The following is a 23810-nucleotide window of genomic DNA, read 5'->3' as shown; positions in this document are numbered from 1 at the left end:
AAAGAAGTTAAAGATAGTATTAGATTAGAATAAGAGGCTTATAATGTTGCCAAGGTGAGTAATAAGCTGGAAGATTGGGAGAGTTTTACAAACCAGCAAAGGATGTGTAGAAAGTGCAAGGGTGAAATTAAAAAGGAAATTAGGAAAGCAAAAAGAGAGGACAAGAAAAAATATTGGCAAGTAAAGTCAATGAAAACCCAAAGATGTTTTATAAATGCATAAAGAGCAAGACGATAACTAAAGATAGAGTAGAGCCTATTAGAGACCAAAAAGGAAGCAGAAGTCATGGGTATGGTTCTTAATGAATACTTTGCATCTGTCTTCACAAAAAGGATAATGCAGACATTGTAGTTAAGGAGGAGGGGCGTGATATATTAGATGAGATAAACATATGGCCTACTCATGCTCCTATTTCTTATGTTCTTATATTTAGAGTTGGTATAATCACTGCTAACAGACATACATGATTCCTTCCTCTTAAATCATTATATTTTACTCTCACCCTACACTGGCTCAAAATATATCTGAGTGCATTACCAATCTACAAAGAGTTTCTTGCTAGCAAGCTCTTTTCTTTGTCTCTTTAATTTATGTGCTTTATTCACAAAGGACACTTGCCTTTCATATCTCAACTTACTTCTGAGTCTTTGCTAACTTTTTCTGAGCCTTTCTCGCATCTCGCTTTTTTCTGTTTTTACTTAGTTTTGATCATCTGTACCTTTGTTTCTTTTGCTTCTTTTATTGACTGAAAGGTTACTTCAGCTGCTCCTGCTTTGTTTTCTGCTCTTTGACCATGTATCTCCAATCTGTCTCTGCCACAACCACTTATGTGTAACTCACAGCCTCTGCTCATCGCCTTCCTTAATCAGGTCAGTAGGAAGTGGTGAAAATCACCCACCTATTACTGCCCTGAACTGAAGCTGCTTTGTTAGTTTTTCAGTGCATCAAGATCCACATCCAGAACAAGTCTCTGCATGTTTGTCCATTCTCTGCTTCAGCTACACTTCAAACACAAAAGTGATGTCCAATTCTGGCTCGTCATCTTGCATTGGGATGTAAAGCCTTCCACTCTCAGCTCTATGTTATCAATTAAGCTTTCAGTTAACCCCATTTGATGAGCACTAGCTCAGCTCACAGCTATTCTTTTGGTGCCAGTTGGTTATGAGTGGAACAATTTGAACCTTACTGTTTACATTATTCCATTGTCTGAGAACTTACCGCATCCTGGAACCCAAACAACACCAGCTGAAACTGGTTTATGGAGAAACTATCAAAATCCAAGTCCAGCTTGAGTTTGGAGATGGTGTTGGCCATCACTCTCCGCTCTGGGGAGCGAATGAAATCCCGCAAAATACCAATAATCTGTTTTATGTGGTCAACTGACAGCTTAAGCTCCTCATGACCCTACAAAATAAAACATGCAAGTATTATATGTCTGTGAAAAACTGGTGGGGAGTGATTGTGAACTTAAAGTGAAGAGCAACTAATAATTGAGTAAAAATATGTAAAACACAATACAGGAGTGCAAGTTATCTGGAAGGTTAAAATGTTAGTGATTATAGAGATGTACGGGGAAAAATTGGGTACCACCCTGTTTGGGCGCAGAAGTCTCGTCTCTTGCGAGAAATTGGGGTTACCACCCCAAAAGGAAGTGTTGTGCAAAATAAAGTGCACCATTTCCTTTCTGGGGCGGTAGCGGGGCAGACACATCGGGAGCGAGGCGTGGTGCTGCGCATTTCTGTGTAGGAGGGGCTCTTCTCTTAATTAAAGAGAAGGGCCCAAGCTGCAAATTCTGCAGCCAAAAAAGGGTCCTACCTGGACCACCGGGGAGCGGGGAGCGGGGTTGCCGTGCCAACAGCTTGGCACTCAAGCAGAGTGCCTGACTGACCGATCTCGGCACGGACCCTGCGTTCGAAGCACCAATGGGGCACAGAAGAAAATCGGAAGATTTGTTTTTACAGCAGCACACCTCCCCAAGTTTCGCCCCGCGAGCAGTCGGCCGCCCAGTACGCGTCTCCTGAAGCTGTCATTGTCATTGCCCGGCGCAGCTATGTCTAGGCCATATAGTCATCATCATAGGCAGTCCCTCGGGGTCGAGGATGACTTGCTTCCACACTAAAAATGAGTACTCAGGTGACTGATGAACTCATTTTAGACGGTGGAAAATGCTTGTGCGTGAATTCTTTTAACGTGAGGTGTCCATTGCACACCAGCCACCACACAGGCTTGACGGAGCACGGTCTTGGTCCAGTAGCAAGGGGATCCAAGACGACTGGTGACCAGGCTCCCCCGCATGTGCCAATACATACACACAAACTCAAACATACTCCTACTGTCCTCCTTCCTTCCTCCTTCCCACAGAACCTCTCTCTATGTGGAATTCAGAGTATGCAATGTGAGCCTCACGACCTCGCTATTGGCCGGTGCTGAGCCTTCCCTTGGTCCTGTCCATGCTGCTCCACCTCTGGGCTTTGATCTTGGACCATATAGTATAATTTTAATGAAGGCACAGCAATGAAAATCAGATATGCAGGACTGAGTAGTGGGTTAGACATTGGTCTTTCACTTGTTTGAGTCGAGTTCAAATTCAACCCAAACTGATTGCATGTGAGAGTTCTACTTGAAATGAGTTCAGGCAGTCTCAGCACATATCCTATTGTGTATGATTTCACAGCACAAAACTGCTCCTAATTGGCAGTTTTACACAGAATTGGTGTAGCAGGACAGAGAACAATGGTCTGGAATTTGCGGTCAGCGGTGAAGCAAAGACGTTCGCCGCTGGCCCCGAAGAAAGCCACTCACAAAGACCTCGCGATCTCTGTGGCGATAAGGTTGCCTTGACCGACACATAAGTGAGATGGGTGTAGAATAGTGGGGAGTCCCTGCTGCACCAAATTGGTATACATTTTTTTCCTTTGTTTTCCTGTTTTTTTTTGAGGGCACTAACACACAAATTATACAAGTGTCCCCTGGCTAAAAGTGGGTAGTGGGGGGGCGGGGGGGCACTAAGACCGGCAAATTAAACAAATTAAACTTTAGACAATAAAATCAAATTAAAATTTGGTTGCCGGGGTGATGATGCACTCCAGTCCTTCCGGCGGCCACCTTTCGCGGAAGGCCGCGAGCGTACCGGTGGACACCGCGTGCTCCATCTCCAGGGACACCCTGGCTCAGATGTAACCGCGGAAGAGAGACAGGCAGTTGGGCTGAATGACCCCCTCGACTGCCCGCTGCCTGGGCCGGGTGATGGCCCCCTTGGCCATGCCAAGGAACAGTCCTACAAGGAGGCCTTCTGACCTGCCCGCTCCCTTCCGCAAAAGATCAAGAGTGTGGGACTGAAGTGCAACCAGAATTTGAGGAGCAGCCCCTTCAAATAATGGAAGAGGGGCTGCAACCTCGCACATTCGATAAAAACATGGAACACAGACTCTTCCAGACCGCAGAAATTGCAGGCGGCCTGGGAGCCCGTGAACCGATTTAAAAACTTATTGAATGGGACTGCTCCGTGCAACACCCTCCAGGCCAAGTCCCCAATAAATAGAGGGAGGACTCCCGCGTAGAGTGCGCTCCATTGGGGACACCCGCCTCCTCCGGACGGCAAGATGGTCCGGATGGCAGACGGGGATGGCAAGGTGGAGAGTGTGCAAGAGCAGCCCGTACAGGAAACCCCTCCGCGCAGAACTGAAAGGCACGGAGGGCATTTCCCCAAAGAGACTCAAGTTGTGAGGCACTGGCTCCCGAGGGAGGTTTCGGGACTTGGACCAATTCGATGTAAAACTGACAACTAGGAACAGTTGCTGTGACATCAACAATCTATCTAAGCAACCAATCACAATGTAGAATTCTCACAGACCGGGAACCAGGAAAAATAGAAACATAGAAACATAGAAAATAGGTGCAGGAGTAGGCCATTTGGCCCTTCGAGCCTGCACCGCCATTCAATGAGTTCATGGCTGAACATGCAACTTCAGTACCCCCTTCCTGCTTTCTCGCCATACCCCTTGATCCCCCTAGTAGTAAGGACTTCATCTAACTCCTTTTTGAATATATTTAGTGAACTGGCCTCAACTACTTTCTGTGGTAGAGAATTCCACAGGTTCACCACTCTCTGGGTGAAGAAGTTTCTCCTCATCTCGGTCCTAAATGGCTTACCCCTTATCCTTAGACTGTGACTCCTGGTTCTGGACTTCCCCAACATTGGGAACATTCTTCCTGCATCTAACCTGTCTAAACCCGTCAGAATTTTAAACGTTTCTATGAGGTCCCCTCTCATTCTTCTGAACTCCAGTGAATACAAGCCCAGTTGATCCAGTCTTTCTTGATAGATCTGTCCCACCATCCCGGGAATCAGTCTGGTGAACCTTCGCTGCACTCCCTCAATTGCAAGAATGTCCTTCCTCAAGTTAGGAGACCAAAACTGTACACAATACTCCAGGTGTGGCCTCACCAAGGCCCTGTACAACTGTAGCAACACCTCCCTGCCCCTGTACTTAAATCCCCTCGCTATGAAGGCCAACATGCCATTTGCTTTCTTAACTGCCTGCTGTACCTGCATGCCAACCTTCAATGAGTGATGTACCATGACACCCAGGTCTCGTTGCACCTCCCCTTTTCCTAATCTGTCACCATTCAGATAATAGTCTGCCTCTCTGTTTTTACCACCTAAGTGGATAACCTCACATTTATCCACATTATACTTCATCTGCCATGCATTTGCTCACTCACCTAACCTATCCAAGTCACTCTGCAGCCTCATAGCATCCTCCTCGCAGCTCACACTGCCACCCAACTTAGTGTCATCCGCAAATTTGGAGATACAACATTTAATCCCCTCATCTAAATCATTAATGTACAGTGTAAACAGCTGGGGCCCCAGCACAGAACTTTGCGGTACCCCACTAGTCACTGCCTGCCATTCTGAAAAGTACCCATTTACTCCTACTCTTTGCTTCCTGTCTGACAACCAGTTCTCAATCCACGTCAGCACACTACCCCCAATCCCGTGTGCTTTAACTTTGCACATTAATCTCTTGTGTGGGACCTTGTCGAAAGCCTTCTGAAAGTCCAAATATACCACATCAACTGGTTCTCCTTTGTCCACTTTACTGGAAACATCCTCAAAAAATTCCAGAAGATTTGTCAAGCATGATTTCCCTTTCACAAATCCATGCTGACTTGGACCTATCATGTCTCCTCTTTCCAAATGCGCTGCTATGACATCCTTAATAATTGATTCCATCATTTTACCCACTACTGAGGTCAGGCTGACCGGTCTATAATTCCCTGCATTCTCTCTCCCTCCTTTTTTAAAAAGTGGGGTTACATTGGCTACTCTCCACTCGATAGGAACTGATCCAGAGTCAATGGAATGTTGGAAAATGACTGTCAATGCATCTGCTATTTCCAAGGCCATCTCCTTAAGTACTCTGGGATGCAGTCCATCAGGCCCTGGGGATTTATCGGCCTTCAATCCCATCAATTTCCCCAACACAATTTCCCGACTAATAAAGATTTCCCTCAGTTCCTCCTCCTTACTCGACCCTCTGACCCCTTTTATATCTGGAAGGTTGTTTGTGTCTTCCTTAGTGAATACCGAACCAAAGTACTTGTTCCATTGGTCTGCCATTTCTTTGATCCCCGTTATGACTTCCCCTGATTTTGACTGCAGGGGACCTACGTTTGTCTTTACTAACCTTTTTCTCTTTACATACCTATAGAAACTTTTGCAATCCATCTTAATGTTCCCTGCAAGCTTCTTCTCATACTCCATTTTCCCTGCCCTAATCAAACTCTTTGTCCTCCTCTGCTGAGTTCTAAATTTCTACCAGTCCCCGGATTTGCTGCTATTTCTGGTCAATTTGTATGCCCCTTCCTTGGCTTTAATACTATCCCTGATTTCCCTTGATAGCCATGGTTGAGCCACCTTCCCTTTTTTATTTTTACGCCAGACAGGAATGTACAATTGTTGTAGTTTATCCATGCGGTCTCTAAATGTCTGCCATTGCCCATCCACAGTCAACCCCTTAAGTATCATTCGCCAATCTATCCTAGCCAATTCACGCCTCATACCTTCAAAGTTACCCTTCTTTAAGTTCTGGACCATGGTCTCTGAATTAACTGTTTCATTCTCCATCCTAAAGCAGAATTCCAACATATTATGGTCACTCTTCCCCAAGGGGCCTCGCACAACGAGATTGCTAATTAATCCCCTCTCATTACACAACACCCAGTCTAAGATGGCCTCCCCCCTAGTTGGTTCCTCGACATATTGGTCGAGAAAACCATCCCTTATGCACTCCAGGAAATCCTCCTCCACCGTATTGCTTCCAGTTTGGCTAGCCCAATCTATGTGCATTTTACAGTCACCCATTTTAACTGCTGCACCTTTATTGCATGCATCCCTAATTTCCTGTTTGATGCCCTCTCCAACATCACTACTACTGTTTGGAGGTCTGTACACAACTCCCACTAACGTTTTTTGCCCTTTGGTGTTCTGCAGCTCTACCCATATAGATTCCACATCATCCAAGCTAATGTCCTTCCTAACTATTGCATTAATCTCCTCTTTAACCAGCAATGCTACCCCACCTCCTTTTCCTTTTATTCTATTCTTCCTGAATGTTGAATACCCCTGGATGTTGAGTTCCCAGCCCTGATCATCCTGGAGCCACGTCTCCGTAATCCCAATCACATCATATTTGTTAACATCTATTTGCACAGTTAATTCATCCACCTTATTACGGATACTCCTTGCATTAAGACACAAAGCCTTCAGGCTTGTTTTTTTAACACCCTTTGTCCTTTTAGAATTTTTCTGTACAGTGGTCCTTTTTGTTCTTTTTCTTGGGTTTCTCTGCCCCCCACTTTTCCTCATCTCCTTTCTGTCTTTTGCTTTTGTCTCCTTTTTGTTTTCCTCTGTCTCCCTGCATTGGTTCCCATCCCCCTGCCATAATAGTTTAACTCCTCCCCAACAGCACTAGCAAACACTCCCCCTAGGACATTGGTTCCGGTCCTGCCCAGGTGCAGACCGTCCGGTTTGTACTGATCCCATCTCCCCAGAACCGGTTCCAATGCCCCAGGAATTTGAATCCCTCCCTGCTGCACCACTGCTCAAGCCACGTATTCTTCTGCGCTATCCTCGATTCCTACTCTGACTAGCACCTGGCACTGGTAGCAATCCCGAGATTACTACTTTTGAGGTCCTACTTTTTAATTTAGCTCCTAGCTCCTTAAATTCATTTTGTAGGACCTCATCCCTTTTTTTTACCTATGTCGTTGGTACCAATGTACACCACGACAACTGGCTGTTCTCCCTCCCTTTTTAGAATGTCCTGCACCCGCTCTGAGATATCCTTGACCCTTGCACCAGGATGTGAATAAGCTGTTTTCTTTCAGTCTTTTTAAAAATGTTACAGAGAGCAAAACAAAGAATGGGACTCTCACATAGGGAAAAGTTAAATCTGAAATAAATATGAACACACTATGAAAAAATATATAATTTTTTAAAAAAGTTTTTTAAAGTTCATAATTTTCATCATTGTGGAGAAATTTAACACACCACAAAATGAAAATGAGTTTCGTCGTCAATAAACTGTTAAAACCCCAGTTACACCTAATCCAACAAGGCCTAACGTTTAATGGGGTATTTAACAGCGATACTACTGCAGAAAAGCCCAACATTTCATTCGTTGCACTGATTGCCAGCTTTGGGGTGGGACGGGAGGATGGAGGTCAGCCTCAGTGCAGCCAGTGTTGGAGCAGTGACTGACTGACCGCAACTCCAGGATTTCCACATTTAGATGCACATACGCTACATCCTGAAGTTGTGATCAGTTTCAAAGGGGTAATAACAGCGAACGCTGGTACTTTGCGGTTATTATTCACCGCAAATTCCGGGCCATAGTGTTATTGGTGCAGTTGTGGGTGCTTGGGGCAGGGACATTGTTGGGGAAGAGTAGAGGAAGCTTTGCTATGCACCTAACCATCTGTTTCTGATACGGGAATGCTTGATGCGGACACGAGATGGCAAAAGGGAACAGTGCTCCAATCATCAGCACTGACATCGCTCATCGTGATCAGCATAATTAATATTAAAAAAAGAAAAGAAATTCTGACTGTTTGATTCAACTGGTTAACATCAGGCATTACTGTCCTGGCACTTACTGCAGTGATTTTCTGAACCTCACTAAAATAGGCAAAAATATTTCATGCAGTCATCATAGGGGAATACATTCTCTGTGTACCATGTGTTACGGAATTATAAACCCATTTATGCAGCCACAGGGAGTGTGGAAGAGCCCACTTACCTGTGTCAGACTTTCCAACAGGTTGGAAACAACCTGATCCTGTTCTGCATTCAAGATTTTATGGAGAATGGATCTGCGCTCACTATCTTTCTTCAACAGGAAGAGGCCAGTGTCTACCTCTTCAGAAGAAACTGGACTGTTTCGATCTTCAATGGATGAAGACTCATCAGTGATACTGTGTTATTGAACAGTGACAGGGTTAAAGAATCATCAACAAAACAGTACATTTTAGGAATATCGTCATCTTTTAATTCTCAATTTTGCACTTCACAGGTGAGGAGCCAGACAAAAATTGACACCGAGCCAAAGAAGGACAGATGTTCAATCGCTTGGTCACAGAGATAGGTTTTAAGCAGCATCTTAAAGATGGAGAGAGAGGTAGAGAGGCAAAGAGATTTGGGGAAGGAATTCTAGAGCTTAGGGCCTAGATGGCTGAAGGCACGGCCGTCAATGGTGAGGTGAAGGAAGTGGGGAATAGGCCAGATTTGACAAGTTGATAGTCTGGCACCGGGTGAACAAAAAAACAATTTCAAGCATTCTCATCGGGGCCAGGGGAGAGCCAATAATAAATCCTGGCAACCTTCTCAAACTAGAAGAGTCTGTCAGTAACTTGTTACACAATAATAATTGTAAACATAAGAATTAGGAGCAGGCCATACGGCCCCTCGAGCCTGCGCCGAAATTGTCAAGAACAGGCACCACCTGTCGTTAAGGAACAAAACAAAATTGTAGACTTCTCAAAGACAACGGGTAGCTGTTTCTTTTAGTGCTGTATTGTGATTCTGGTCACTGCACTACTTCAACGTATTCATTTATGGGATGTAATTTCCCAAGGGAAGAAGTGCTGCTTGAATACAATATTCATGGAAATCACTGCTGCAACCAGATACTTCCATGCAACAGGCAAATTAAAGTAACTGATGAAAGTCAACAGGCTCCTCTGAATTCTTTTAAACATCACAATTAATTTAGTGAACTTGCTGACTTGCTCTTAAAATAAAGGGTCTTCAGAACTGTCTCTTCTAATGCAAAAGGGAGCTTGCAGCTTCTCGGGAATGAAAGTGTCTACAGCTTTCAGTACTTTAATCAAGTGATCTTCAAATAAGACGCAACAGGCAGATGAAGAATTTGACTCTGTAAATGTAGCTCATGCATAAAAAAAATATACAAATTAATTCACTAAGTGAATGGATAAAATGACCAAAGCATAGAATTACATAGAATCTACAGCACAGAAACAGGCCCTTTGGTCCAATTGGTCTATGCCACTGTTCATACTGCACATGAACCTCCTCCCACTCTAACTACCACTTCCCACCCTGCCCCTTATCCTCTTTCCGCCTCTATATGCATCAAGTCTCCCTTTAAATGTATCTATGCTATCTGCTTCAACCATTCTATGAGGCAGTAAGATCCATGTTTTCAATACTCAAGTCGATTTTTGCTTCGGTCACCAGCATTGAATGGGCAAGGTGACTGCGCCCAATCAGCACTGGATGGGCGAGGTGACTGCGCACAATCAGCATTGGATGGGTGAGGTGACTGCGCCCAATCAGCATTGGATGGGTGAGGTGACTGCGCCCAATCAGCATTGGATGGGTGAGGTGACTGCGCCCAATCAGCATTGGATGGGCGAGGTGACTGCGCCCAATCAGCACTGGATGGGCGAGGTGACTGCGCCCAATCAGCATCGGATGGGCGAGGTGACTGCGTCCAATCAGCACTGGATGGGCGAGGTGACTGCGCCCAATCAGCATCGGATGGGCGAGGTGACTGCGCCCAATCAGCAACGGATGGGCGAGGTGACTGCGCCCAATCAGCATCGGATGGGCGAGGTGACTGCGCCTAATCAGTGTTGGATGGGCGAGGTGACTGCGCCCAATCAGTGTTGGATGGGCGAGGTGACTGCGCCCAGTCTTGGATGGGCTAGGTGACTGCGCCCAATCAGCATCGAATGGGCAAGGTGACTGCACCCAATCAGTGTTGGATGGGCGAGGTGACTGCACCCAATCAGTGTTGGATGGGCTAGGTGACTGCGCCCAATCAGCATCGAATGGGCGAGGTGCCTGCGCCCAATCAGCATCGGATGGGTGAGGTGATTGCACCCAATCAGCATCGGATGGGCGAGGTGACTGCACCCAATCAGTGTCAGATGGGCGAGGTGATTGCATCCAATCAGCATCGGATGGACGAGGTGATTGCGCCCAATCAGTGTTGGATGGGCGAGGTGACTGCATCCAGTCAGTGTTGGGTGGGTGAGGTGACTGCGCCCAATCAGTGTTGGATGGGGGAAGTGACTGCGCCCAATCAGTGTTTAATGGGTGAGGTGACTGCACACAATCAGTGTCGGATGGGCGAGGTGACTGCATCCAATCAGCATCGGATGGGCGAGGTTACTGCGCCCAATCAGCATCGGATGGGCGAAGTGATTGCGCCCAATCAGTGTTGGATGGGCGAGGCGACTGTGTCATTCACTCACAGAAAATTGGGAGAGACTCGATGATCAGGCCTCATTATCATATCACAGGTGAGCGGCCCACGAATTTCCAGGCAGCTCACGAATGAGATGGGGGCTATTTATGGTGAGACCATCGTCAGAAAAAGAGAGGGGCAGCATCTCTTAAAGCGAGGTGCACCCTCTCTTAAAGCAAGGACAGCAGGTTAGCATTGCAGCACTGAGAGATCACACTGAGCATTGGAAATGTCCCAAGGAGCGGCACCACGATTCTCCGATGCAGCCCCGGAGAAATTAGTGCTGAACGAGGACACAGAAGGACCTCCTGTTTTGATCTACAAAGACTTGCATTCCCAGAAAAAAGCTGCACAGGCCTGGAAGGACATCTCTGAGCGGGTCATGTGTGTCAGCACAGGACATGGCTTCACTGCTCAAAGCAATTTAATGACCTTATATATTCGGCCATGGATCTAACCAGGGTTCAATATACATCTACCCCCTCTGCTTTTGTATTCTATTCCTCTAGAAATAAAACCCAGTACTTTATTTGAGGGGAGTCATGTTCAATAACATTATAATAGTTTATCCAACCCAATCCAGATCTCCTTACTTGCTCTTTAGCTTTCCCTTTGGAATTCAAATAAAGGTTACATTTTAGGAATTTGTCCACCCAGTACAAAGCACCATAGGCCAGGAACAATTTTGTAAAATCCACACAAGTAAACAGTGCTCTTGATGACAACACTAAATCTTATTGAATAGTTCCTCTACAAATCATCAATAAGTGGCTTGGTTTCAGATCAACTCAGTAAACAAATACATTTTAATTTCGGGTTGGGCAATCCGTATGTTGTTTATCTATTTGTTGATTTTGAGCTTTACAAGAGGCTTTTGGGTGTACAGTGGCATTGCCATAACATCAGGGGATCTGCAAGTTAGTTCAATTCCTGCTAGTAAGGAGCATTCACATAGGCCACCTTCTTGGAATAGTCAGGAACAATCTGCTCCAAACATTCTGCTGCCGATTCTGTATCAGTGGTAGCTCAAAGTGTGTGTGTTTTGTGAGGGAAGTATCTATTGAAAACTTATTTTCTGCTCGTCCCCTTAATTAATCTCACCATGTCATGTGGCTGGTTGAGAGGGTGCGGAGGCAACTTGTTCCTGGACCTCTATTAATGCCACCTGGAAACCAGCACTTATGCAAGAGCTAGCTGGAAACAGTTCACTGTCAATTTTCTCTCTTTCTCCATATATATATCTCCTCATCGTGGTTCAGCTAAGCTTGGGAACTCAGCAACTGAAGGCTGATGCCTTGCACCATTTAATGTCACAGGGCAACTTTTATAATATTCATCTTTCATTTTATTAAAAGTTGGGTGACGATACTATAATTGTAACAGGAGATGTCATTGGGCATTTGCATCGCTGTGCCGTCCTCTAGCTATAAATTTGATAAATTATTTCACTTTAAACGGTAGAAAATTGGAGCAGGAAGCGAGACGTTTTAAACAGAGCAGAAATTTTTTGTTTTTTTACCTTAGTAAAGAAGACCCTAACACTCTGATCAGATTTTCTGAATTTGGTCTCCCACTTTTCTCGAAGAACACGTCGTGCTTTGAATCGGAGTCTGGTGACACTGATCCATGGTCACTTCCGCTGCTGCCCACGTTTTCGCTCTGGGCCGTGATAGGAAGAGATATGGTTCGATTGTACTCTGGATAGCAAATGAGAGAAAAAACATTGACCTTCCTTATGTTATCATTTCTCATCAATTTATTTAGGGCAGTTTGCTTTTAAGCTCACTTGACCCGAGTGTAGATTAGACAATCGGGTACAGAGGTCGTTATGCCTGGTCCCCTGTACTCAACACACCTAAGTAGCAGTACTCTCGGTTTTAATCTTAATTAATGGAAAATGAGGAACGCAGAGAATCACATGCAGTGACCTCTGTGCCCAATTCTAGGATCTGTGCCCCTGTCGAGCGAGAATCTTTGCTGAAAATAAAGTCTTACAATTTTGGAGCTTTGGATTTAACATTACTATGTTTGTGAATCTAAGTTCATCTTATTGGGAGATTTTCCAATCTCACACTCCCAGTCTTGCAGGTCAGGAGCACCTATTGGAAATATGTGCGCACGCTGTACATGATTATTAGACCATTTCTTCTGTGTGCCTTCATTTCTGACGTGTATCATGAGTGGGTAAGGTTCCTGCCTGGAAACATGAAGTCAGAAGATTACCCCTTATATTTGTTCTTTTGGAGTTCTTTTTGTGCTGATCAAGATGAAGGGTGTCAATGTTAGGGAATTCGATACTTTCCCACTTTTGGCATTGATTGTCAGCATCAAGTATTCACACAGTAGGTACAGCACAGTCCTTTTGTACTGAGAGTACCAGTACAATACTGTGTGTACTTGTACAGTAGTGCAAACAGCAAGTGCTCAGTTCTACTGGCTTCTCACATCAATACACGGGTGGGTGAAAGTGACCACCGTCGAGATTCCCACTTGCTTATAAGGATAAGGGGTAAGCCATTTAGGACCGAGATGCGGAGGAACTTCTTCACCCAGAGAGTGGTGAACCTGTGGAATTCTCTACCACAGAAAGTTGTTGAGGCCAATTCACTAAATATATTCAAAAAGGAGTTAGATGAGGTCCTTACTACTAGGGGGATCAAGGGGTATGGCGAGAAAGCAGGAATGGGGTACTGAAGTTGAATGTTCAGCCATGAACTCATTGAATGGCGGTGCAGGCTCGAAGGGCCGAATGGCCTACTCCTGCACCTATTTTCTATGTTTCTATACCATTGCCCCAATACATGTATGGTCTGTTCCTCACACTGCCTTCAGTATTTCTATTCTATTTTCATCTGATTGAAAAAAGCCAAGCCTGGTCCTTGAAGTCATCCAACATCCAAATGTGTACTCCTACCAGGATCATGGTGCAGAGTAGGAACCCTGATCAAACTTTTCCTTTTGCAACTCAAGGACGTGGCCCTGGCTGAGATCAGCTACCTCAGTACAGACAGGGACTGAACCAAGGGCTTTCCACATCAGTATGGTTTAGTGCAACACCATTTAGGCACATTTGCCACTGAACCATTGGGATGGTATCTCTCTGCTCTTTCTAGTCAGTACAGCAAAACGGGACGTAGCACAAGCTTTTAAAACTAAATGAGTAAATGCGTCCACTACTAGAAACAGTCTGTGACAGTCTGTGTCCCATCCTTCCATAATTTTAACACATCTATCATGTTGCCCTGTGACCTACGTTGTACGAATGAAAAAATACCCGATTTCTTTGTACTTGTACTTTCTAATATTAGGCAGCATCTTAGCAAATCTGCATTCTACCCTCTCTAAAGCCTTAATATCCTTCACATAGTGTGGAGACCAATACTGTACACAGTGCACTAAGTGGGGTCTTACTAATGTTTTATATACTCATCTCAACCATTGCATTCCTCGTGAGAAAATTGGGAATTCCATTGGCCCTTTGTTTTTACAGGCTTATCAACCTGAGGTTCTGCCTTTAATGTCCTGTGAAGCTGTACTCCCAAATCCCTAAGCTCTTCCACAGCACCGAGCCTGCTTCCATTCGGAGTATAATTATTATTGTTCTTCTCTAACCAAAGTGCATCGCCTCACACTTACTGACATTGAATTCCATCTGCCATTTTTAAACCTATTCTCCCATTTTATCAATATCCCTTTAGTCTTCTAAAGAATTAAACTATGCTCCCTATTTTGTTAACATCTGTAAATTTCAAGACCACTCCCTCTCGGCCTATATCCCAATCATTGATGTACTCAGCGAGCATGTTGCCCCAGAATTGAACCCTATGAGACACTGCTACCGAACTCTAACCATCAGAAAAACTGCCCTTAAATCCCACTCTCTGCTTTCGTCCTTCCAACCAATTTTTAATCCAGTTTGTTCCTCCTAGTTCCATGCAACTTAATCTTCTTCAGTAATCTCCCATGTGTTACCTTGTACTTTACACGCCCTTACTGACAGTGGGAGATCTCACCCACTAGGACTGTTTATAGGCAATCTGAACATACACTGCCCACTATTATAGTCAGAAAATCAGAGGGAATGCATGCTCGAATTTCCAATGTGTTGCCAGTGGGCAAGGCTCTCTACCTGGAGCATGGACTGATAAAATGGTGTTGCTTGTGCCCAATCTATATATAATGTGGAAGCCCCAATCTAATTATTTAAACACAGTACTCGCTTCTCCAAAGGACACTGAATCTTTGCCTATTTGTATATGACTCACCACTAGGCTTGAAGGCAATTTTATTCTTCTTGCCCCTATTAGTCTTCCTGAGGAAGGGGTCTTTGAGCAGCTCCACAGCCATGGCTCGCTCACAAGGATCAGGCTCAAAGCAACGGAGAATAAAAGACTTTGCGTCAGCCGGCATAGATTCTGGGATTTCGGGATGGATCTTAAACATTCCGACCTGTTGAAGAAGCCCATCTTAGCGAAACAGATAAGCATCAAAACAGAACAAGCCTTCAAAGAGAGTGTCACATTCAGGTACACTCACCCCTCACACAATCTGTATTATGCTTTAAAGGTGGGGATAAAGGAATAATAGGAGATACAGAAAACTTTATTGAACTTAAATCATCCTGTTTTTCATTTCAAGTTTTTGTTACTGATTTCACAAAAATATGCCCACTGTTTATTATTAAACTCTACCCAGTTTTCCCTTTTGATACTAAGGTTTGAGCTATAAATACATGTGATCCTTTAGCTAAGGGTGAGCTTTGTAACAGGAAAGAGAGATTTGAGAGAAATCTTACCTTAAACATGGCTACTTGGGGCTCCCCTAATTCATAGAATGGTGGCTTCCCCGTTGCCATTTCAATAATAGTACAGCCCAAAGACCAAATATCTGCTGGGGCACCATAGCCTCGAGGACCCTTGTCTAGGATCTCGGGAGCCATATATTGCAATGTTCCTAAAGATGGTTTGAATTAGACAAAGTAGCTAATTAAAAAAAAGAAAGCTCCATGGTCAAGCACATACAAATTATTTTGCCTCATTTTAGAAGGTGTAGAATACTGTGCGATGTTTTAGGGTAGATTTAGCGTTGACAGTGGCAAGCAGGGGTCAGCTGCTTTTCCTTGAGGGAGGGAAGAAGGGAAAATTACCAGGCAAATCACCAGCTTGATGGACACAGTCAGAAACCTGGGGATGGATTATCATTCCCACCTTCTGTGGTTGATTGAGAGAAAAAGATGAAAATAAACAGGAAAGGCGAAGAGAGAAATGAAATAAACAGAATGCACTTGATATATAATAAGACAACTAAACTGAGAACAAATTTAAATTGTAAATAAGCTGCAAACATGGAGGGAAGGGTAGATCGTGATGTTGGGCTCTAGTGTAAAACAGGTGATGACGAGTCAGCAGCCTGTTTTACATCTCTCCCCATTTCTATTTCCATTGGTGTCCTTGGGCCTCGTCATAATAATTAGGGCGAGCTGCCATCTCCAAACAGACGCCACTAGGTAGCTCGCTTCTCGGGGCTTTTCCAATGTTGCCCCTCGCCGAGACCCACAGGTAAGTCCGGAGGGGGTCGGGGGAGTAAGGGACCTCAGGATAGGAGCGAGGATTGACCAGTGGTGGCCTGCAGTTCTTTTATGGAGTCACGGGGATCACTTCAAAATATACAAAAATGTTCAAGGCAACTGCTCTCCAATCCAAAGACAGATGTTGTATCATTCGAGCGCTATTGAAACACGACAGGAAGTTTTCTGCTTTAATGTTACACTTTGGGAACTTTCGCACCCCAACTGCTGCTTTTCCACCATTAGTTTTCATGGATGAAAGCTCACTGCTGGTGTGTGCAATTTGCTAATATGCTGTGAGTTCCAAAGCAGATAATCAGCCCTTTGATTCCAGTTGTGATTGACACAATTAAAGAGGTTTTACCTTCTTGAAGGATTAAAATAAAGAAAAACTTGCATTTCTATTGCACTTTTCATGACCTCAGGACATCCCTAAGCGCTTTACTGTTAATAAGTACTTTGGAAGTGTAGTCACTGTTGTAATGTAGAAAATGTGACAGCCAATTTGCACACAGCAAGGTCCCACAGACAGCAATGTGATAATGAACAGATCTTTTGTTTCACTAATGTTGATGGAGGGATACATATTGGCCAAGGCACTGCGGAGAACTCCTACTTCTAAATAGTGCCATGGGATCTTTTATGTCCACCTGAGAGAGCGGACAGCGCCTCGGTTTGATGTTTCATCCAAAAGACGGCACCTCCGCCAGTGCAGCACTCCCTCAGCACTGCACTGGAGTGTCAGCCTAGGTTTTTGTGCTCAAGTCTCTGGAGTGGGACTTTTACACACTTTTTTAACTTTCTGACTCAAAGGCGAGAGTGCTACCACTGAGCCACAACTGAAAGATAGAGATTATACGCTTCCTCAAAAAGAAAGCGGCAAAGAAGGGTTGGACGAGTTGTTTCCTGGCTACTGTCATGGATCTCTGAGCCATTTCTGCAGGGTTCCATTGGTGATGCCTGGGAGCAGAGCATCCACCTGTTGTAGAATAAGGGGAAAAGCACCATTATTGCCATCGACCACTAGTCTGGTCGGCCTGTCATGAGTTAGCAATATGATAAATTAACTGTGGCTTCAACCATTTTTATATTTGCTTTGGAAATGATCTTAATAATGAAACTGGTGAATCTCATACATTTTTGTGCAGTTACTTGTTCCTCTGGGGCCTTTATTAGGACCTGAATGGAACTCAAGCTAGCTCTCATCTAGCAGCAGTCCCGTCAGGCCGGACAAAGAATATAGCTAGAGTGGCCTAGGAATTCTCCATCCATGCAGGGGATGGAGCGGATTATTCATCCACTCCTCTCAAAGACTGGAATTTGGGATGTAAATTAAACAAGCCAGAAACCTGGCACATCTAGGAGCTGATCAGCCCTCTCCAGCACCTGGAATTTTGAGGCCTAAGAATTTTAGTTCTTTGGGTCTGTCCTCTTACCAGCAAACGTTTCGGTGCAAGGATTCACTCCTGCCAATCGTTTGGACGTTCCAAAGTCTGAAATCTTCACCACGCCACTGTACGTGTTTACAAGAACATTGTCTCCCTGAAATTAAAAAGATCTTCACAACTTCAAAAAATAATCTGAAGTAAATAAAAGAGGACCCGGTAGCCAGTATATGAGCCAAAAGGAAATAAGATACTTTTTTTATTGTAGTCCTGTGAAAAAGAAATGATCAGTGATATTTAAATATCAGATATTAAGATCATAGCAACATAGGAAAATGAGTAGGACATTCAGCCCCTCAGGTCTGCTCCACCATTCAGTTAAGTGGTAGCTGATCTGTACCTCAACTTCATTTGTTTGCCTTAGCTCCATATCCATTGATCCCTTACCTAACAAAAGACTATCAATCTCAGTCTTGAAAGCTCCAATTATGCCCCATCATTCACAGCCTTTTAGGGCAGAGAGTTCCAGAATTCTACTACAGAGATCAAGTTCTACGCAACCATCTTAAGCTAATGAACTCTATGCATCATCCATATAAAAATGTTATATATGGCAGAAATAAATTTCTTTTTAAACCTTTTATGGAAATTAAATCAAATATATACAGAATAAGACTTTATACAGGATCTCATATTTCTTATTTAAAACAGTTGGATTATCTAAGACTGTTTTGTTGGTGATGTTAGAGTGAGAACAATACAGTTTATCTATTTATATTCCAGTGCCTCCAATATAGCTTAGCTTGGGGCATGTGCACCTCTGATGGACATTTCGGGCATGATAGAATGTAATATCCCCGATGACCTAACTTTTGCCCAGTCAGTTCTAACTTTTATTAAATTATTATCTTGTCAGTCCGATTTGAACTCAGTGACACTTTCTCATACCATCTCAAATCAGTCACCTTGATGTCTCTGTGCACAATCTGGTTCTCATGGAGATATCGTAGGCCCTCCAGTATCTGTCTGGTGTAAAACACAATGGTAGACACGTTATCTTTCAATGGACCCCACTTTGATCTGAGGAGTGCAGAAAGGCTCCCTGTAAAGAATAAAGATGTACGTTACGAACAAAAGTTAATTTGTGTATTTCATTTCACAGTCACCAACTGAAATCCACACCCAAGGCCATATGCTGAAGAGTTTTGTTTGCGGTGCGATTTATTTTTACAGAAAACCACCAGCAGCAGGAACAATCTCATCAGGACTTGTCCTGATAGGCCCAGCGGACACAGCTTTGGAATCAATAATCAAGGTCAAGCAAATGCTCTGAGCCTTTAATTATATCCCTTGGCACCATACTGGTGTGTGCTGGATGGATAAAATGGAATACACTAATATCTCCTAATATGTCCTTACTATACAGTACAAATGCACACGAGGTCCATACTAGAGAGAAGGTCACTCTGTGACCAGTAACCTTTATTAGCCAGCACTGAAGTGGAGAAGATGGGTGGAACCCCCCCTTTTATACCTGAAAGTCCAGGTTAGAAGTGCCTCCCAAAAGTTCACCACCTAGTGGTCAGTGTTCTCACAGTGTACAACTTAGGTCAGTTTATACATGGATTACAATGACAGTTGAATACATGACATCACCTCCCCCCCAAAGTCTTATTGGGATCACAGGTTTAAGTCTCTCTGGTGGTTTACGCTCCCTTGTAGAGCGCCTGAGTTGGGGCTCCGGTTCTTGGGCGCTGGCCTGAGTGTCTGCTGTTTGAGGTGCCTCAGGCCTGTCCGGACTGCCCATAGTGACTTGGCTCTCCTCCACTTGGTTCTGGTGTTCTGTCACCTGTGGTGGAGTGAACTCTACATCGTGTTCGTCCTCTGCTTCCTCTATGGGGTTGCTGAACCTCCTTTTTGTTTGATCCACGTGTTTGCGGCAGATTTGTCCATTGGTAAGTTTAACTACCAGAATCCTATTCCCCTCTTTGGCAATCACAGTGCCTGCGAGCCACTTGGGCCCTGCAGCGTAGTTGAGGACAAAGACAGGGTCATTGACATCAATACATCGCGCCCTCGCATTCCTGTCATGGTAGTCACATTGTGGCAGACGCCTGCTCTACACAATTTCTTTCATGGTGGGGTGTATAAGGGATAACCTGGTTTTGAGCATCCTTTTCATTCGCAGCTCTGCGGGTGGAAACCCTGTGAGCGAGTGTGGTCGGATTTATTGGCCAATAGGAGGCGTGATAAGCGACTTTGTAGGGAACCCTCTTGGATTCTGAGCATCCCCTGTTTGATTATCTGCACTGCTCGTTCTGCCTGGCCGTTTGAGGCCGGCTTGAACGGTGGCGTTCTGACATGGTTGATACCATTTCCTGCCATGAAGTCCTGGAACTCAATGCTTGTAAAGCACGGGCCATTGTCGCTGAACAAGACGTCCGATAGACCATGGGCGGTGAACATTGCCTGTAGACTTTCTACCATGGCAAAGGATGTGGTTAAATTGAGAATGTCACACTCGATCCATTTGGAGTCGGCGTCTACTGCAACCAAAAACATTTTTCCTATGAAAGGACCTGCGTAGTCCACATGGATGTGTGACCATGGCTTAGCAGGCCAGGACCAGGGGCTAAGGGGGGCTTCCCTGGGCGCATTGCCCAGCTGGGCACACGTGTTGCACCTACGAACACAAAGTTCCAGGTCTGCATCTATCCCTGGCCACCAAACATATGACCTGGCAATTGCCTTCATCATGACAATGCCTGGGAGCTCATTGTGGAGTTCTCGGATGAACGCCTCTCTGCCCATCTGGGGCATGACTACTCGGTTTCCCCATAGTAGGCAATCAGCCTGAATCGAGAGTTCATCCTTGCGCCTGTGAAATGGTTTAAATTCCTCAGGGCATGGCCCATATGTAGCTGCCCAGTCCCCATTCAGGACACATTTCTTGACTAAAGACAATAGCGGGTCTCTATTTGTCCAGACTTTGATCTGACGGGCTATCACGGATGAGCCTTCGCTTTCGAAAGCTTCAACAGCTATGACCATCTCAACAGCATGCTTGGTTGCCCCCTCGGTGCTGGCTAGTGGGAGCCTGCTGAGTGCATCAGCGTAGTTTTCAGTGCCCGGACTGTGCCGAATTGTAGAGACATAGGCGGCCAACGTGAGTGCCCACCTCTGTATATGGGCTGATGCATTTGCATTTATGGCCTTGTTGTCGGCCAAAAGGGACGTTAGGGGTTTGTGATCTGTCTCCAGCTCAAATTTCCTGCCAAACAGGTACTGGTGCATTTTTTTTACTGCATATACACATGCAAGCGCTTCCTTTTCTACCATCCCATAGCCCCTTTCTGCCTGGGACAGACTTCTGGAGGCATAAGCTACCGGCTGTAATTGACCCTTGGCATTAACATGCTGCAACACACACCTGACCCCATAGGACGACGCATCGCACGGTGAAACAAGTTTCTTACATGGGTCATATAGCGTTAACAGATTGTTGGAGCATAACAAATTGCGTGCTCTATCAAAAGCCCTTTCCTGGCTGTCCCCCCAGACTCAGTCACGACCTTGGCGTAGGAGCACGTGTAGCAGCTCTAACAGCGTGCTCAATTTGGTAAGAAAGTTACCAAAATAGTTCAGGAGCCCCAGGAACGAACGCAGCTCCGTCGTGTTACGGGGTCTGGGTGCTCTCTGGATCGCTTCCGTTTTGGACGCAGTAGGTCTGATCCCGTCTGCTGCTACCCTCATCCCCAGGAATTCTACCTCTGGAGCTAGGAAGACGCACTTCGCATTTTTCAGTCGCAGACCTACCCGGTCCAGTCTGCGTAGCACCTCCTCCAGGTTGTGGAGGTGTTCTTCAGTATCGTAACCCGTGATGAGGATGTCGTCTTGAAAAACCACTGTCGTTGGAATCGATTGAGGAGACTTTCCATGTTTCGTTGAAAGATCGCGGCGGCCGAGCGAATCCCGAACGGACATCTGTTGTACTCAAACAACCCCTTGTGTGTCGTGATGGTGGTCAGCTTCTTCGACTCAGTCGCCAGCTCCTGGGTCATGTAAGCTGAGGTCAGGTCCAATTTTGAAAAAGGTTTGCCACTGGATAGCGTCGCAAAGAGGTCCTCCACTCTCGGTTGCGGGTACTGGTCTTGGAGTGACACCCGATTGATGGTGGCCTTGTAATTGCCACATATCCTGACCGACCCATCCGCCTTGAGCACCGGCACAATCGGGCTCGCCCAGTCACTGAATTTGACTGGCGAGATGATGCCTTCCCTCAGCAGACGGTCCAATTCGCCTTCTATCTTTTCCCGCATCACGTACGGCACCGCTCTGGCCTTGTAGTGTACTGGTCTGGCGTCAGGGTTTATGTGAATCACTACCTTGGTCCCCATGAAAGTGCCAATGCCGGGTTGAAATAGTGAGTCAAATTTGTCTAGGACCTGTGAGCATGATATTCGCTCCATAGAGGAAATTGCATTGACATCGCCCCAGTTCCAGGTCATGACAGCAGGCCAACTGCTCCCCAGCAGTGCGGGACTGTACCCCGGGACAATCCAGAGTGGCAACCTGTTCTCCAAATCTTTGTGGGTCACGACTACCGTGGCGCTGCCTAGCACCGGAATGATCTCCTTTGTATATGTCCGTAGCTGTGCATCAATCAGCAATAATTTTGGCCTCCTGGCCTTGGACGCCCACAACTTGTCGAACTGTTTGATACTCATCAGGGACTGGCTGGCTCCCGTGTATAGCTCCATTGATACTGGGATGCCATTGAGGAGCACTTTCATCATTATCGGTGGCGTCCTGGTGTATGAACTGTATATGTGCTCCACATGAACTCGCTGAACTTCAACTTCCAGCGATTTCCCCCAGTGTCCATTTGGCCTCGTAGGGCTTATATCGGGCCCGTCCTCCTCGTACATCAACCTGGCGGCAGGCTTCCTGCACATACGCGCCAAGTGACCGCTGACGTTGCAGTTTCTGCAGGTATATTGCTGATATCTGCAAGCTCTGGCTGTGTGTTTGCCTCCACACCTCCAACATGAGCCGTTGTTGGAAACAAAAGGTCCATTACCAGTCGATCATCTCTGTCTCTGTAACTGTCCTTAAACGCAGGTGTTGATGGCCCCATTACTGGCCGCATTGTCCTTTGCGATGGCATGAATTGCCGTTCAGCTAGCCATTGTCTCTGTTGAATTCCCCCTTTGGGTTCGACTACATGCTTAGGCATGTCCGATTGCCACTGTCTGCCTGGAGAACTGTGTGTCACGTTAACAATGTTGACTCCCTGTCCATTTGCTGCATTTAAACCAAGATTTTTGTCAAACATCATTCTGGTCTCTTCCTCCCTTGAGATAGATGTCTGGGCTATCAGAGCCGCCACTTCCAAGGTCAAGTCTTTGGTCTCAGTTTCCTGAAATCCCCAGCGTGCCCAATGCCCTCAATAAGAAAGTCTCACAGCATCTCCACTCTGCATGCATCTGGGAACTTACATAGGCTCGCCAGTCGCCGGAGGTCTGCCACGAAGTCTGGAACGCTTTGCCCTTCTCGCCGCCGGTGCGTATAAAACCGGTGTCTCGCCATGTGCATGCAGCTCGCCGGTTTAAAGTGTTGCCCGATCAACTTACTGAGCTCTTCAACAGTCTTGTCCGCTGGCTTCTCTGGCGCTAGAAGGTCCTTCATCAGGGAGTACGACCTGGATCCACAAACCGTCAGGAGATGAGCCCTGCGTTTGTCAGCCGAATCCTGTCCCAGCCATTCCTTCATGACGAAACTTTGCTGTAGTCTCTCAATAAAATCGTCCCAATCATCACCAACACAGTACCTCTCGTCTGTGCTGCTAGTGGCCATGCTTGCCAGCACTGAAGTGGAGAAGATGGGTGGAGCTTCTCCTTTTATACCTGAAAGTCCAGGTTAGGAGTGTCTCCTTCAAGTTCACCACTTAGTGGTCAGTGTTCTCATGGTGTACAACTTAGGTCAGTTTATATGTGGATTACAATGACAGTTGAATACATGACATCTCCCATTGTGGACCTGCTCTGAAATTCACAGGCAATTTTATGAATGGAAAATGCG

The 23810-nt window shown here is 45.5% G+C and overlaps 1 protein-coding gene across 1 annotated transcript in view; it reads right to left on the bottom strand.

The window, feature by feature from the left end:
• The window catches only part of map3k15 (mitogen-activated protein kinase kinase kinase 15), a 211060-nt gene that overhangs the window by 23821 nt on the left and 163429 nt on the right, over positions 1-23810 (bottom strand). Inside the window, exons 16-22 of the mRNA XM_070893918.1 lie at positions 18695-18831; positions 17781-17886; positions 15574-15731; positions 15044-15227; positions 12298-12475; positions 8307-8481; positions 1219-1404 (exon numbers count right to left, since the gene is read on the bottom strand). Of these exons, the coding sequence (XP_070750019.1) occupies positions 1219-1404; positions 8307-8481; positions 12298-12475; positions 15044-15227; positions 15574-15731; positions 17781-17886; positions 18695-18831 (1124 nt within the window). The remainder of the gene's footprint in view (positions 1-1218; positions 1405-8306; positions 8482-12297; positions 12476-15043; positions 15228-15573; positions 15732-17780; positions 17887-18694; positions 18832-23810) is intronic.

The sequence above is a fragment of the Pristiophorus japonicus genome, chromosome 11 (assembly GCF_044704955.1).
Source record: "Pristiophorus japonicus isolate sPriJap1 chromosome 11, sPriJap1.hap1, whole genome shotgun sequence".
In the NCBI taxonomy this organism is placed as follows: domain Eukaryota; kingdom Metazoa; phylum Chordata; class Chondrichthyes; family Pristiophoridae; genus Pristiophorus; species Pristiophorus japonicus.
The sequence above is the reverse complement of the archived record's forward strand: the minus strand, read 5'-3'. Positions and strand labels throughout refer to the sequence as shown.